The 13554-nt window shown below is 39.9% G+C and overlaps 2 protein-coding genes across 3 annotated transcripts in view; one reads left to right on the plus strand and one right to left on the minus strand.

Moving 5' to 3' along the window:
- The first annotated feature begins 532 nt into the window (after window positions 1-532).
- On the plus strand, window positions 533-3533 carry si:ch211-39i2.2 (DNA damage-inducible transcript 4-like protein-like). Its single transcript, XM_061901674.1, has 2 exons — window positions 533-779; window positions 2800-3533. The coding sequence occupies exons 1-2, from the start codon at window positions 638-640 to the stop codon at window positions 3240-3242; spliced, it is 585 nt and encodes a 194-aa protein (XP_061757658.1). The 5' UTR covers window positions 533-637; the 3' UTR covers window positions 3243-3533.
- Window positions 3534-5254: 1721 nt separating this feature from the next.
- brd8b (bromodomain containing 8b) overlaps window positions 5255-13554 on the minus strand; it is a 35779-nt gene continuing 27479 nt past the window's right edge. For both annotated transcript variants that reach the window (XM_061901676.1, XM_061901675.1), the window contains one exon: window positions 5255-6079. In XM_061901676.1, the coding sequence (XP_061757660.1) occupies window positions 6020-6079 (60 nt within the window). In that variant the 3' untranslated portion in view covers window positions 5255-6019. The remainder of the gene's footprint in view (window positions 6080-13554) is intronic.

The raw sequence follows: 13554 nt of genomic DNA on the forward strand, positions 1-13554 counted from the left end.
ATCATATTTTATCTAAATTACATTAAAAGAACATACAGCTAGCTTTCTAACCTCAGTAGTCAAGCTATGCACCAAAATCAACATTTTACTACAGTGTTTACAATGGCATCTTTTGTTGTTCAAATTAAGATAGAATTCAAATGAATATTATTCATAGTATATTACATTATATTAAGATTAGACTGAGACGAACAAATCACAACCATCTAGCAAGATAATGTGGGTCGTTTAGCTATGAACCAAATGTAAGGTTTTATTAGTTTTGTTGTTGGCGTTTAGGTATTATGTAATTAATTGTATTCATTTTTTATTAGCATTTGTGTATCAGTAATGAATGTAGAAAGCAAATATATATTAAATTGTGCTTGTTGTTGTGGCGGGGCGACAAGTGGCGACCGTCAGCTCCTACCTGCTGCAGGTGTAATGTCCCTTACATGTTGCGTGAGACACTTCGGGAACTTTCGACAGCTGAGCCCCGCCCACCCGTGGGAGCTCAGCTGATGCAACCGATGCCTGCCGCTATAAAAACTCGCCGCTCTCTTCCTTGAGGACTCCATTGAGAACTCATCCGATACATGGACAGCTTAGCCGGTAACCGCTGGGAGGACACACGGGAGGTCTCCACACACGACCCGGGATGGCCTATACCATGGCTCTGCTTTTCGGACAAGGGGAGGAAAAAAGCCTCGTCGACATGATAGGAAAGTACTTCGTCGGGCGTCAAGAGCGGAGCTTCGTGAGACGAGGAAGCGTCGAAAGTTGCGAGGACATTTCGCCCCGTAAGTATGAAATGTTTTCACCATGCCTTCCGCTAGCACCTGACTCCCAGTGGGTGGAGGAACTACTTCATGCGGAAGGTTTGCTGATGAAGTGATGCGGTTATTGGATCAGCTGATGATTTGCTGAGTGGATGCGCGCTTGGGTCTGCTGACTCGGCAGTTTCACGGCTTTACCCAGTTTGTGGCGATTAGAAGAAATATACACCAATAAACGAAATAAGACATACTAGCGAGGTGCAATACCACTGATTCTTTTTCCCGATCTGACACCGAGTCAAATCCAGACTGGTATCGGCGATAACGACCCGATATTTTATCATAAAAGATTAAAAAGACTAGAGGTGGCTCCTGCGACCCCAAAAGGGACAAGCGGTATAAAATGGATGGATGGATTTTAGTAGAGAGAAAAAAATACTAACAGGTGACATTAACTATACTTGCATATACATATTTTTTTACTGGATTATTCTAAAAATTAGCATGGCAATTCTTAAATTAAGCATCCTCAGATGTTGCAGCATCTTTAAACTATTTGATAAATAATAAATAAATGATAAATGGGTTATACTTGTATAGCGCTTTTCTACCTTCAAGGTACTCAAAGCGCTTTGACACTACTTCCACATTTACCCATTCACACACACATTCACACACTGATGGAGGGAGCTGCCATGCAAGGCGCTAACCAGCACCCATCAGGAAGCAGGGTGAAGTGTCTTGCTCAGGACACAACGGACGTGACGAGGTTGGTTCTAGGTGGGATTTGAACCAGTGACCCTTGGGTTGCACACGGCCACTCTCCCACTGCGCCACGCCGTCCCTGTGTGTGTATCTTGATTGAAGTCACAGTTAAAGTACCACTTTAACTGTGAGCCTGTGTGGTATAATTACCCTCTGCATTTGACCCATCCCCTTGTTCCAGCCCCTGGGAGGTGAGGGGAGCAGTGAGCAGCAGCGGTGGCCGCACTCGGGGAATCGTTTTGGTGATTTTACCCCCAATTCCAACCCTTGATGTTGAATGCACAGTCTTTGGTTTGAACTCACGACCTACAGTTATTTTCTCAATTTTAACATTGTTAAACCATAATGGAAACTATAATCGTTTAACACTAAATTGGCCCTAGTGTGTGAATGTTGTCTATCTGTGTTGGCCCTGCGATGAGGTGGCAACTTGTCTAGGGTGTACACCACCTTCTGCCCGAATGCAGCTAAGATAGGCTCCAGCTACCCCAAAAGGGACAAGTGGTAGGAAATGGATGGATGCTCAAATGAATTGTAGTCAATGACCAAAATTAAGTAAATAGTTCTTATCCACTCAGTGGCCTGGTGGGTAGAGTGTCCGCCCTGAGAGAGTCATGAGTTCGAATCCCGGCTGAGTCATACCAAAGACTATATAATTGGGACCCATTACCTCCCTGCTTGGCACTCAGCATTAAGGGTTGGAATTGGGGGTTAAATCACCATAAATGATTCCCGGGTGCGGCACTGCTGCTGCTCACTGCTCCCCTCACCTCCCAGGGGGTGATCAAGGGTGATTGGTGAAATGCAGAAAATAATTTCGCCATATCTAGTGTGTGTGTGTGTGTGTGTGTGTGAGACACACAATCATTGGTACTTTAACTTTAACTTATAATTATAGCTATAAGTTAAAGTTATAACTAGAAATGTCCCTATAACTATAGGGACATTTCTATAAAATGTTAAATCCTGGCAAGTGGCAAATAATTAGTAGTGTGCCGAATAGCCTACTATTGAAAGATACGTATACTTACTGTTTTGCAACACTGACTCTTTAGAATTGCCAGTCATTTTCAAGCTTGTGATTCAGTTACCTAGGCGGCAGAAAAAGTAGTTCCCATCAATCTCGTTTCAGTCAGACACAATTGCAATGATATCAACTTACCACTGTGTTACTAATGATCCTAAGTAACATCGTTAGTTCAGTATTGATGCCTACATTATAATTTCACGTAAACTAAAGTTAATGCTGACCTTGTGGCCCTTGCCCCCCTCCCCACAGACCCCAACATGGATGCAGGTGTGGAGCAGGAGAAGCTCCTTCAACAGGATGTGACTCGCCACATCGAGCGCTGCCTGACCGAGGCCAAGGCGTCCGTCCTTCACTGCCAGGCGCTGCTGCTTCCTCGCCAGATGACCGCCAGGGTCGGCCGGGATGTGCTGAGCGCCGCCACAGACGAGCCGTGTGGGCTGCGGGGTGCCTCCATCAGGGTCTACGTGGAGACCAAAGACGGCGTCAAGTCTTTAGGGAACATCCGCCCCGACCCCGACGTCACGTCCACATTTGAACTTTCCTTGGTGCTGAAGGCGGACCAGGCGCACGGCTGGCCGCCACTCAAGAACATCTTTGACGGCAATAAAGTGATGAAGCTGAGACCAGAGTACAAGTTGGTGAAGAGGAAGCTCTACTCTTCGGCCAGTCCTGTCATCCACCAGTTTAACTAAAGCCTGTTGCACTCTTTTTTTTCTTCTTCCCCCTGGGACTTTGGAAAATGTTTCATTGTAGCAAACTTGAGCACTATTTTGCACAAATGTCTTAAAATGTGTTTATTTACTTGGATCCTTGTTGGCTTCAACAGAAGCTGTTATTCTTCCTGGAGTCTGCTGAAAGAAAAGACTTGTAATTATGCAGAACAAATTGTACACTTCATTATGTAACAAGTGGAGGCATCATGTCTGGAAGGGGCAGGTCTCATTCCTTAGACGTGCTGGTCAATAAAACCCTTTTTTACTAAATATGATTTGTTTCAAACATTTCCTGAAGCATTAAAGCAGGTGCCCAAAATGCGGCCTGGGGGCCATATGCGGCCCGTTCTAAAATTACAATTACAAAAAAAAAAAGAGCATACATCCATCCATACAGGTAAAATACATTGAACATAAGTTGCAATGCTGATTAATTACAAAACACTGCCATGCAGGCATTTTTTTTTAAAATATAAAATTAATGTTATCAATTAAAATATTTGAAGCTCCAATTACTTATCTTTTTCTAATGAAAATAATGCATATTTTGTTTGCCATTAAAAAAAAAACAAGTTTTGAATGACAGGAGCATAAAACCATGGAATCTTATATTTACATACCCATATAATTGATGGATGGATCTGAATTTGATCTAGATTGAAGCATTGAAAATAATAAAAAAAATAATGTACTTAATACTTTTGTGAGTAGGGCCCTTTTGAACCCCTGAAAGTTTTATCTAGATTTTATTTTCTTTTTTAACTAAGTTCAATTTAAGGTCCCGGCGATGCGACACACACACTAGGTGTAGTGAAATGATCTGCACTTGACCCATCCCCAGGTTCACCCCCTGGGAGGTGAAGGGAGCAATGAACAGCAGCGGAGGCTGTGCTCGAGAATAATTTTGGCGATTTAAACCCCAATTCCAACCCTTGATGCGTACTGCTAAAAAAGAAAAATGAATGCATATCAGTATTGTTATGACTAATTGACTAAAAGGCTCCAATTACTTCACATTATACATCCTACTTTGAATATTGTTTGAAGGAAAAGTTTGCAGGTTAAGTTTTTGCCACTAAAAAATAGGGTTGTTTTTTTAAACGAAGGGCCATACATATATATATATATATATATATATATAGATGATTTCATTTTCCAGCATGATCTGGCACCTGTCCACAGTGCCAAAACCACCAGTAACTGGTGTACTGACCATGGCATTACTGTCCTCCATTGGCCTGCCAACTCCCCTGACCTGAACCTCATAGAGAATGTGTGGGTTATTGTGAAGAAGCTGAAAGACACCAGGCCCAATAATGCAAATGAGCTAAAGGCCGCTATTGAAGCATCCTGGGCATCCATAACACCTCAGCAGAGTCACAGGCCGATTGCCTCCATGCCACACCGTATTGATGCAGTAATCCGTGCAAAAGGATTCCCAACCAAGTACTGAGTGCATTAATTGACATTTTCAAATGTTTGATTTTGTTTTACTGTTATAAATCTTTTTTTTTTACCTGGTCTGAGGAAATATTCTAATTTTTTTAGATAGTATTTTAAAGTTTTCTTAAGCTGTATGCCATGATCAGCAATATTAAAATAATAAAAGGCTTGCAATATTTCAGTTGATGTGTAATGAATCCAGAATGTATGGCATTTTCATGTTTTTAGTTGCATTACAGAAAATAAAAGGACTTTATCACAATATTCTAATTTTCTGAGACGGTCCTGTATATAGCAGGGCCCCTGTCCAAATTTTTTTAATCCAATGCGTCCCCCATATCCAAAAGTTTGGGGACACCTTATTTAAATTGTAAACAAACATAATTACAAGTAAAATCTGTGCACAAAAAAATAAAACAATACCCGATACATATATTTTCTTAACAAATACAAATTAGTTTATAAATACTTTCTGAATTATGTATGATAAATTCATCTAAAAGTATTTTTTTGATAGGGAAAAACAAGAAAGAGGGAATGACCACAGATTAGAACAAATCTTTTATTTAACAAATGTACAACAAAACATACACTATGATACATAAATCAGCTATGCAAACTCTTGATGGCCAATTACACGAGTAAAAAAAAAAAAAAAAAGGTGTTTTCTGACTTTCATCTAGAACACATTACACAAGCTGTCTGATGCTATCACGCCACACACTGGAGTCACCCTAAAAGTGATAGGTGGGGGACACATCGATACTACTTCAGCAACAACTGACTCGCCTTATTTTCCACTTTCCCCCCGCAAAGTGCACTATCAAGCACGTGATGCTAGCTTGAAAGGTTGGATTCGTTTTCAGACGTTCTCCTAGTCAAGTCATGGAAACGGTGATAAATCACTGACACGGAGAGATAAAAAGTGCAGCGATTTGTCATGATTAGCAACTTGTAAAAAACACCTCTAAATAAAATATATTAAAAAACTAAATAGCGGACATACAGAAACATGTTTGCATTGGTTGGTGGGAAAATGAAATGCCATTTAAAATTGAACACTTTCACATGTCAGTGAACGCACCATCAAAGAGATGCCTGAATACGATCCGAGGTCCTAACTGCAAACGAAAGAAGATGCAGCTCTAACATAACACATCATATCCGCACACGCAACGCTCATCTATAGCAAACAACAATTGCACTAGCACAGATGCTACCACGCTAGGCCCGCACACTGAACTCTCTACTCAAACACTACACCTCACTTCCACCTTCTCTGCTCCCAACGTTCTGCCTCCCGAGGGTCAAGTTTATTTCTTCATTTTCAGGTCGGCCTCCATTGCACTACGGCGACCCCTGGTGCCCCCATCCTATGGTGGAGAAAGAGGTGAGGGGGAGGAGAAAGAAGCGGGGTCAAACAGAAAAGAGCAAGAAAAATAATTAACATTTAAGTTGGGAAAGGTCAAGGGTTAGCTGGACAGAGTGAAGTGGTGACTGACGCCCTCACACGCATAAATAGCACAACAAAAAGGTCCACCTGACGCGGCTTCCTCCTCAAATGAAGAACAGAAAAAAATGATGATCACATGAAAATTCAACTGAAGAGAAGAAAATAAATTAGATCATGCCGACACACACAAAAACACAAGAAAGCATTATGAGTCTTTATCTGCTGAATGGGGTTACGTCACTGGAGCAAATTCCAAACCGTTTGTGGATATTTTTATGAGAAGAATCACAAGTTGTATGGCTCTACATGTTCTGGTGAGGGTGCAGTTACAACAGCACTGTGGATGACTTGTGATGGTCTTACAACAACTCTGCTTTTAGTTTAACTTGAATGCATTCCTGTTGCTGCTGCTTTTCAAAAGCGCAGAAAAAAACACAATCCCAATTGCACACCACCTCACTCTGAAAAATATCAAAGTGATGTTGAAGATTGTGAAACTTTTAGCAATGTGTGTGACATAGTGGACAGGAAATGGGTACATTTTCAATGGGAATTACCGTCGGGGTGCTAATTAATTTAAAACCTCTTCTCACTCCTGCGCTCACCAAAGGCATGCGGTAAAAGTAAGCATGCGCTAATTATTTTAAAACCTCTTCTCACTCCGGCACTTACCAAAGGTATGCAGTAAACATTTAAATGTGATGTAAGCTTGGACCTTAAATCTTACTGAATAGCTCTAAATCTTCTTCCCTTTATGCGATTTCAAATTACCGATATTGAAATCAACTTCCTTCATTTTGAAAATGATGACAGGGGAAATGTCACTCGTGACATCACGAGTTTGACCAGGCGGTAATACTAAGCAAGCGCTAATTATTTTGGGAAGCGAGTCTGACCCGGCAGTAATTCTATGCCCTGTGGCAATTCAAGGAAATACGGTACTTCGCTTTCACATGCAATAAAACTGTGTTCTACTTACAGATGGCCTATACAGCCTAAAATCTACATGATATATATACACTGCAGCCTCCTGCGATAACGATATATATCACATTAAATTTTTTATATGTACCGGTTATTTCGGACTATAAGTCGCAGTTTTTTTTCATTGTTTGGCTGGGGGTGCGACTTATACTCAGGAGCGACTTATGTGTAAAATTATTAACACATTACCGTAAAACATCAAATAAAAATATTTAGCTCATTCACGTAAGAGACTTGACGTATAAGATTTCATCGGATTTAGCAATTAGGAGTGACAGATTGTTTGGTAAACGTATAGCATGTTCTATATGTTATAGATATTTGAATGACTTTTACCATAATAGGTTACCGTATTTCCTTGAATTGCCGCCGGGGCGCTAATTAATTTAAAACCTGTTCTCACTCCTGCGCTTACCAAAGGCATGCGGTAAAAGTAAGCATGCGCTAATTATTTTAAAACCTCTTCTCACTCCGGCACTTACCAAAGGTATGCAGTAAAAATTTGAGTGTGATGTAAGCTTGGACCTTAAATCCTAATGAATAGCTCTTAATATTCTTCCCTTTATGCGATTTCAAATTACCGGTATTGAAATCAGCCTCCTCTATTTTGAAAATGATGACAGGGGAAATGTCACTCGTGATGTCACGAGTTTGACCAGGCGGTAATACTAAGCATGGGCTAATTATTTTGGGAAGCGAGTCTGACCCGGCAGTAATTCTATGCCCTGTGGCAATTCAAGGAAATACGGTACTTCGCTTTCACATGCAATAAAACTATGTTCTACTTACAGATGGCCGATACAGCCTAAAATCTACATCATGATATATATATACACTGCAGCCTCCTGCGATAACGATATATATCACATTACATTTTTTATATGTACCGGTTATTTCGGACTATGAATCGCAGTTTTTTTTTCATAGTTTGGCTGGGGGTGCGACTTATACTCAGGAGTGACTTATGTGTTAAATTATTAACACATTACCGTAAAACATCAAATACAAATATTTAGCTCATTCACTTAAGAGACTTGACGTATAAGATTTCATTGGATTTAGCAATTAAGAGTGACAGATTGTTTGGTAAACGTATCGCATGTTCTATATGTTATAGTTATTTGAATGACTTTTACCATAATAGGTTACCGTATTTCCTTGAATTGCAGCCGGGGCGCTAATTCATTTAAAACCTCTTCTCACTCCTGCGCTTACCAAAGGCATGTGGTAAAAGTAAGCATGCGCTAATTATTTTAAAACCTCTTCTCACTCCGGCACTTACCAAAGGTATGCAGTAAAAATTTGAGTGTGATGTAAGCTTGGACCTTAAATCCTAATGAATAGCTCTTAATCTTCTTCCCTTTATGCGATTTCAAATTACCGGTATTGAAATCAGCCTCCTCTATTTTGAAAATGATGACAGGGGAAGTGTCACTCGTGACGTCACGAGTTTGACCAGGCGGTAATACTAAGCATGGGCTAATTATTTTGGGAAGCGAGTTTGACCCGGCAGTAATTCTATGCCCTGCGGCAATTCAAGGAAATACGGTACTTCGCTTTCACATGCAATAAAACTGTGTTCTACTTACAGATGGCCGATACAGCCTAAAATATACATCATGATATATATACACTGCAGCCTCCTGCGATAACGATATATATCACATTACATTTTTTTATATGTACCGTTTTTTTTGGACTATAAGTCGCAGTTTTTTTTCATAGTTTGGCCGGGGGTGCGACTTATACTCAGGAGCGACTTATGTGGGTAATTATTAACACATTACCGAAAAATATCCATCCATTTTCTACCGCTTATTCCCTTTCGGGGTCGCGGGGGGCGCTGGCGCCTATCTCAGCTACAACCGGATAATATTATTTAGCTCATTCACGTGAGAGACTAGACGTATAAGATTTCATCGGATTTAGCAATTAGGAGTGACAGATTGTTTGGTAAACGTATAGCATGTTCTATATGTTATAGTTATTTGACTGACTCTTAACATGTTACGTTAACATACCAGCCACCTTCTCAGTTGGTTATTTATGCGTCATATAATGTACACTTATTCAGCCTGTTGTTCACTATTCTTTATTTATTTTAAATTGCCTTTAAAATGTCTATTCTTGGTGTTGGGTTATATCAAATACATTTCCCCAAAAAATGTGACTTTTCCTCCAGTGCGACTTATATATATATATATTTTCTTCTTTATTATGCATTTTCGGCAGGTGCAACTTATACTCCGGAGCCACTTATACTCCAAAAAATACGGTGAATGATAATACAAGCATTTCAAAACGGGTTACAAAAGCTCATAATTTAGCTGCTGACATATGCGTTAACATATTGCATCATTTTCAGTTGTATTATTTTCTCAAAACAATTACTGGTATTACTTCTACCAGTTAATTTACAGTTACTGTCTGTTGTAACATTTTTTCATACTTCTGTTAAAATATAATAAGCACTTATTGTTCTGTAATTTCTATACTTAACATTAGTTTTGAGTGATACGACACATTTGGGTAATGATCCAATACCAACCAGGAGCAGTATTGCTCATACTAATATTTCTCAGAAATACAAATCAGGTAAAAACACAGAAATGTGGTGTCACAATATCAATAAAACATTTATGTAATTTCCTTATTCCCTTTTATTCCATGCAATATTTGGAGCAAAATAAAGTCAATAGAGCAAAAATAAGTCAAGAAAAGCAAAATATGTTGATCTGCTATTTTTTTCTGAGTTTGTTAAAAAAAAAAAAAAAAAAAAAAAGATTAAAAAAGCAATTTTGCAACCAAAAAAAAAATAAATTAAATTGCTGTCGTATCGACTTTCAACTAGTATCATACTTGGTATCAATACGAATCAGTATTTTTATCAATTCGCCCAAGCATGTTTGCATTCAAGAGTGCTAACTTAGAGGTCTTCTATGCTTTTTTGAATCCTTTCACACTGTGTAGTTTAGCATATTTAACGATTCCTTGTCCTTCAGTGATACGACAACTTGTAAAAAAATAGATTACTTCCCGCCATGGAGGCAGGGATTAGCGATTTGGGAACTGATTTGCACTGTAGAAAAATGTTAGCCGCGAGTGAGAATCCTACGTTAAGTTGCGGGCACGCTCGTTCTCCTGTTGCTGTCAAATTTGCTGGACACAACTTCCATGTGTCATTAACATGCATTATCATGATATAACGATAGTATTAAAAGCTCTATCTCAGGCAATTTTGTATAATTTTGATCGTATATCATCTACAAACCCCGTTTCCGTATGTGTTGGGAAATTGTGTTAGATGTAAATATAAACGGAATACAATGATTTGCAAATCCTTTCCAAGCCATATTCAGTTGAATATGCTACAAAGACAACATATTTGATGTTCAAACTGATAAACAATTTTTTTTTTGCAAATAATCATTAACTTTAGAATTTGATGCCAGCAACACGTGACAAAGAAGTTGGGAAAGGTGGCAATAAATACTGATAAAGTTTAGGAATGCTCATCAAACACTTATTTGGAACATACCACAAGTGTGCAGGCTAATTGGGAACAGGTGGGTGCCATGATTGGGTATAAAAGCAGCTTCCATGAAATGCTAAGTAGTTCACAAACAAGGATGGGGTGAGGGTCACCAATTTGTAAACAAATTGTTGAACAGTTTTAGAACAACATTTCTCAACGAGCTTTTGTAAGGAATTTAGGGATTTTACAATCTACAGTCCGTAAAATAATCAAAATGTTCAGAGAATGTGGAGAAATCACTGCACGTAAGCGATGATATTACGGACTTTCGATCCCTCAGGCGGTACTGCATCAAAAATCGACATCAGTGTGTAAATGATATCACCACATGGGCTCAGGAACACTTCAGAAAACCACTGTCAGTAACTACAGTTGGTCGCTACATCTGTAAGTGCAAGTTAAAACTCTACTATGCAAAGCAAAAGCCACTTCTCAACAACACCCAGGAACGCCGCCGGCTTTGCTGGGCCCGAGTTCATCTAAGATGGACTGATGCAAAGTGGAAAAGTGTTCTGTGGTCTGAAGAGTCCACATTTCAAATTATATTTGGAAACTGTGGAAGTGGTGTCTTCCGGAACAAAGAGGAAAATAAACATCCGGATTGCGCAAAGTTCAAAAGCCAGCATCTGTGATTGTATGGGGGTGCATCAGTGCCCAAGGCATGGGTAACTTACACATCTGTGAAGTCACCATTATTGCTGAATGGTCCATACAGGTTTTGGAGAAACCTGTATGGACATCCAAGCAACGTTATCATGGACGCCCCTGCTTATTTCAGCTAAACAATGCCAAGCCACATGTTACAACAGCGTGGCTTCGTAGTAAAAGAGTGCGGATACTTTCCTGGCCCGCCGGCAGTCCAGACCTGTCTCACATCGAAAATGTGTGGCACATTATGAAGCGTAAAATACGACAGCAGAGACCCCGGACTGTTGAACGACTTAAGCTCTATATAAAACAAGAATGGGAAAGAATTCCACTTTAAAAGCTTCAACGATTCGTTTCCTCAGTTCCCAAACATTTGAGTGTTGTTAAAAGGAAATGGTGATGTAACACAGTGGTGAACATGCCCTTTCCCAACTACTTTGTCACGTGTTGCAGCCATGAAATTCTAAGTTAATTATTATGTGCGAGGTGGCAACTTGTCCAGGCTGTATGCCGCCTTCCGCCCGATTGTAGCTGAGATAGGTACCAGGGCCCCCCGCGACCCCAATGGGAATAAGCGGTAGAAAATGGATGGATGGATGATTATTTGCAAAAAAAAATAATGTTTGGGAGTTTGAACATCAAATATCTTGTCTTTGTAGTGCATTCCCAATGGGAATAAGCGGTAGAAAATGGATGGATGGATGATTATTTGCAAAAAAAAATAATGTTTGGGAGTTTGAACATCAAATATCTTGTCTTTGTAGTGCATTCAATTGAATATGGGTTGAAATGGATTTGCAAATCATTGTATTCTGTTTATATTTACATCTAACACAATTTCCCGACTCATATGGAAACGGGGTTTGTATATTGCGCAACCCTAATTGTGCCTTTATTCTTTCTAACCGCCTCTAATTTACCTAACTGGAGAAATAACTTAAAAGCAAGGAACTCTCTTGTTGAGGTTCATTCATACAAATGTTTGAGTTAGGGTGTCCATTGATTGGTTGACAGAGAGTTTTTACCTTTGTGTTAAACATAGCACTTCCTCCAAGCAAAAAAAGATCAAACTAATGTGTACAGTTGTGATTAAAATCATTCTACCCCCACACGATTTTGGTGTTTTAGCAAGTTGGACATTCATTCCGTATTTTGTTTATAGTCATATCACATAAAGATGTGTCAAATAGACAAATGCAACTTTAATTGTAACACTGTATTTTACAAAGTACCAAAAAAGGACATTTTTCTTAATATCTCATTGACAAAATGATTCAACCCCCTAGTTACATGCGTCTTTAGTATTTAGTAGAACACCCTTTGGCAGTAATTACATCCTTCGAACGTGATAAATAACCGGACACAAGCTTCTTGCAACTATCTACAGGTATTTTAGCCCATTCCTCTTGGGCAAAGGCCTTCTTCAAGTCCCACCACAGGTTTTCTATAGGATTTAGGTCTGGCGACTGTGAAGGCCACTCCAGAGTCTTAAAACCATTCTTCTGCAACCACTCTGATGTTGATTTGGAGGTATGCTTGGGATCATTGTCCTGTTGGAAGGTCCAACGTCTCCCAAGCCTCAGCTTCGTCACTGACTTCATGACATTTGCAGCTAATATATCCTGGCAGGAAATATAATTCATAATGCCTTGAACGCGCTGGAGATTCCCGGTACCTGAGGCAGACAAACAGCCCCAGAGCATGATTGATCCCCCACCATGCTTAACAGTAGGCAAGGTGTTGTTCTCTTTGTAAGCTTCATTTTTTTCTCCTCCAGACATAACGTTGATTCATAGGCCCAAAGAGTTCCACTTTTGTCTCATCACTCCATACTGGAGTCTATTTTTCCTGTGCCTGGTAGTCAGAAGTGGGGTGAGCCTGGGAGTTCTGGCATAGATGCCTTCATCTCGTAGTGCGTGCCTTATTGTCTGGGACGAAACCTGCGTTCCCCCCTCTGCAATGTCCTGTTGTAGTTCCTCAGCTGTTACCCGGGGGTTTTTCACCTCTGTACGCTTCAAATACCGGACAGCAGTTGCACAGAGCATCCTCTTTCTACCACGCCCAGGTAGTGTTTCCACTGTGCCTTTAGCTTTAAACTTGCGAATTATGCTCCCAACTGTGTCTCTTGGAATGTGTAATGTCTTTGCTATTTTCTTATATCCATACCCTTTCTTATGAAGAGAAATTACCTCCTCTCTTGACTTTTTTGACCACTCCCTGGACTTCAC

Source organism: Nerophis ophidion, linkage group LG05 (assembly GCF_033978795.1).
Source record: "Nerophis ophidion isolate RoL-2023_Sa linkage group LG05, RoL_Noph_v1.0, whole genome shotgun sequence".
Lineage (NCBI taxonomy): Eukaryota > Metazoa > Chordata > Actinopteri > Syngnathiformes > Syngnathidae > Nerophis > Nerophis ophidion.

What these genes read in the sequence shown, in the direction of transcription:
- si:ch211-39i2.2 (XM_061901674.1), top strand. Translation starts at nt 638, where the DNA reads ATGGCCTATACCATGGCTCTGCTTTTCGGACAAGGGGAGGAAAAAAGC. An exon ending in TTGCGAGGACATTTCGCCCC is followed by an intron (nt 780 to 2,799) that starts GTAAGTATGAAA and finishes CCCTCCCCACAG; the next exon opens with ACCCCAACATGGATGCAGGT.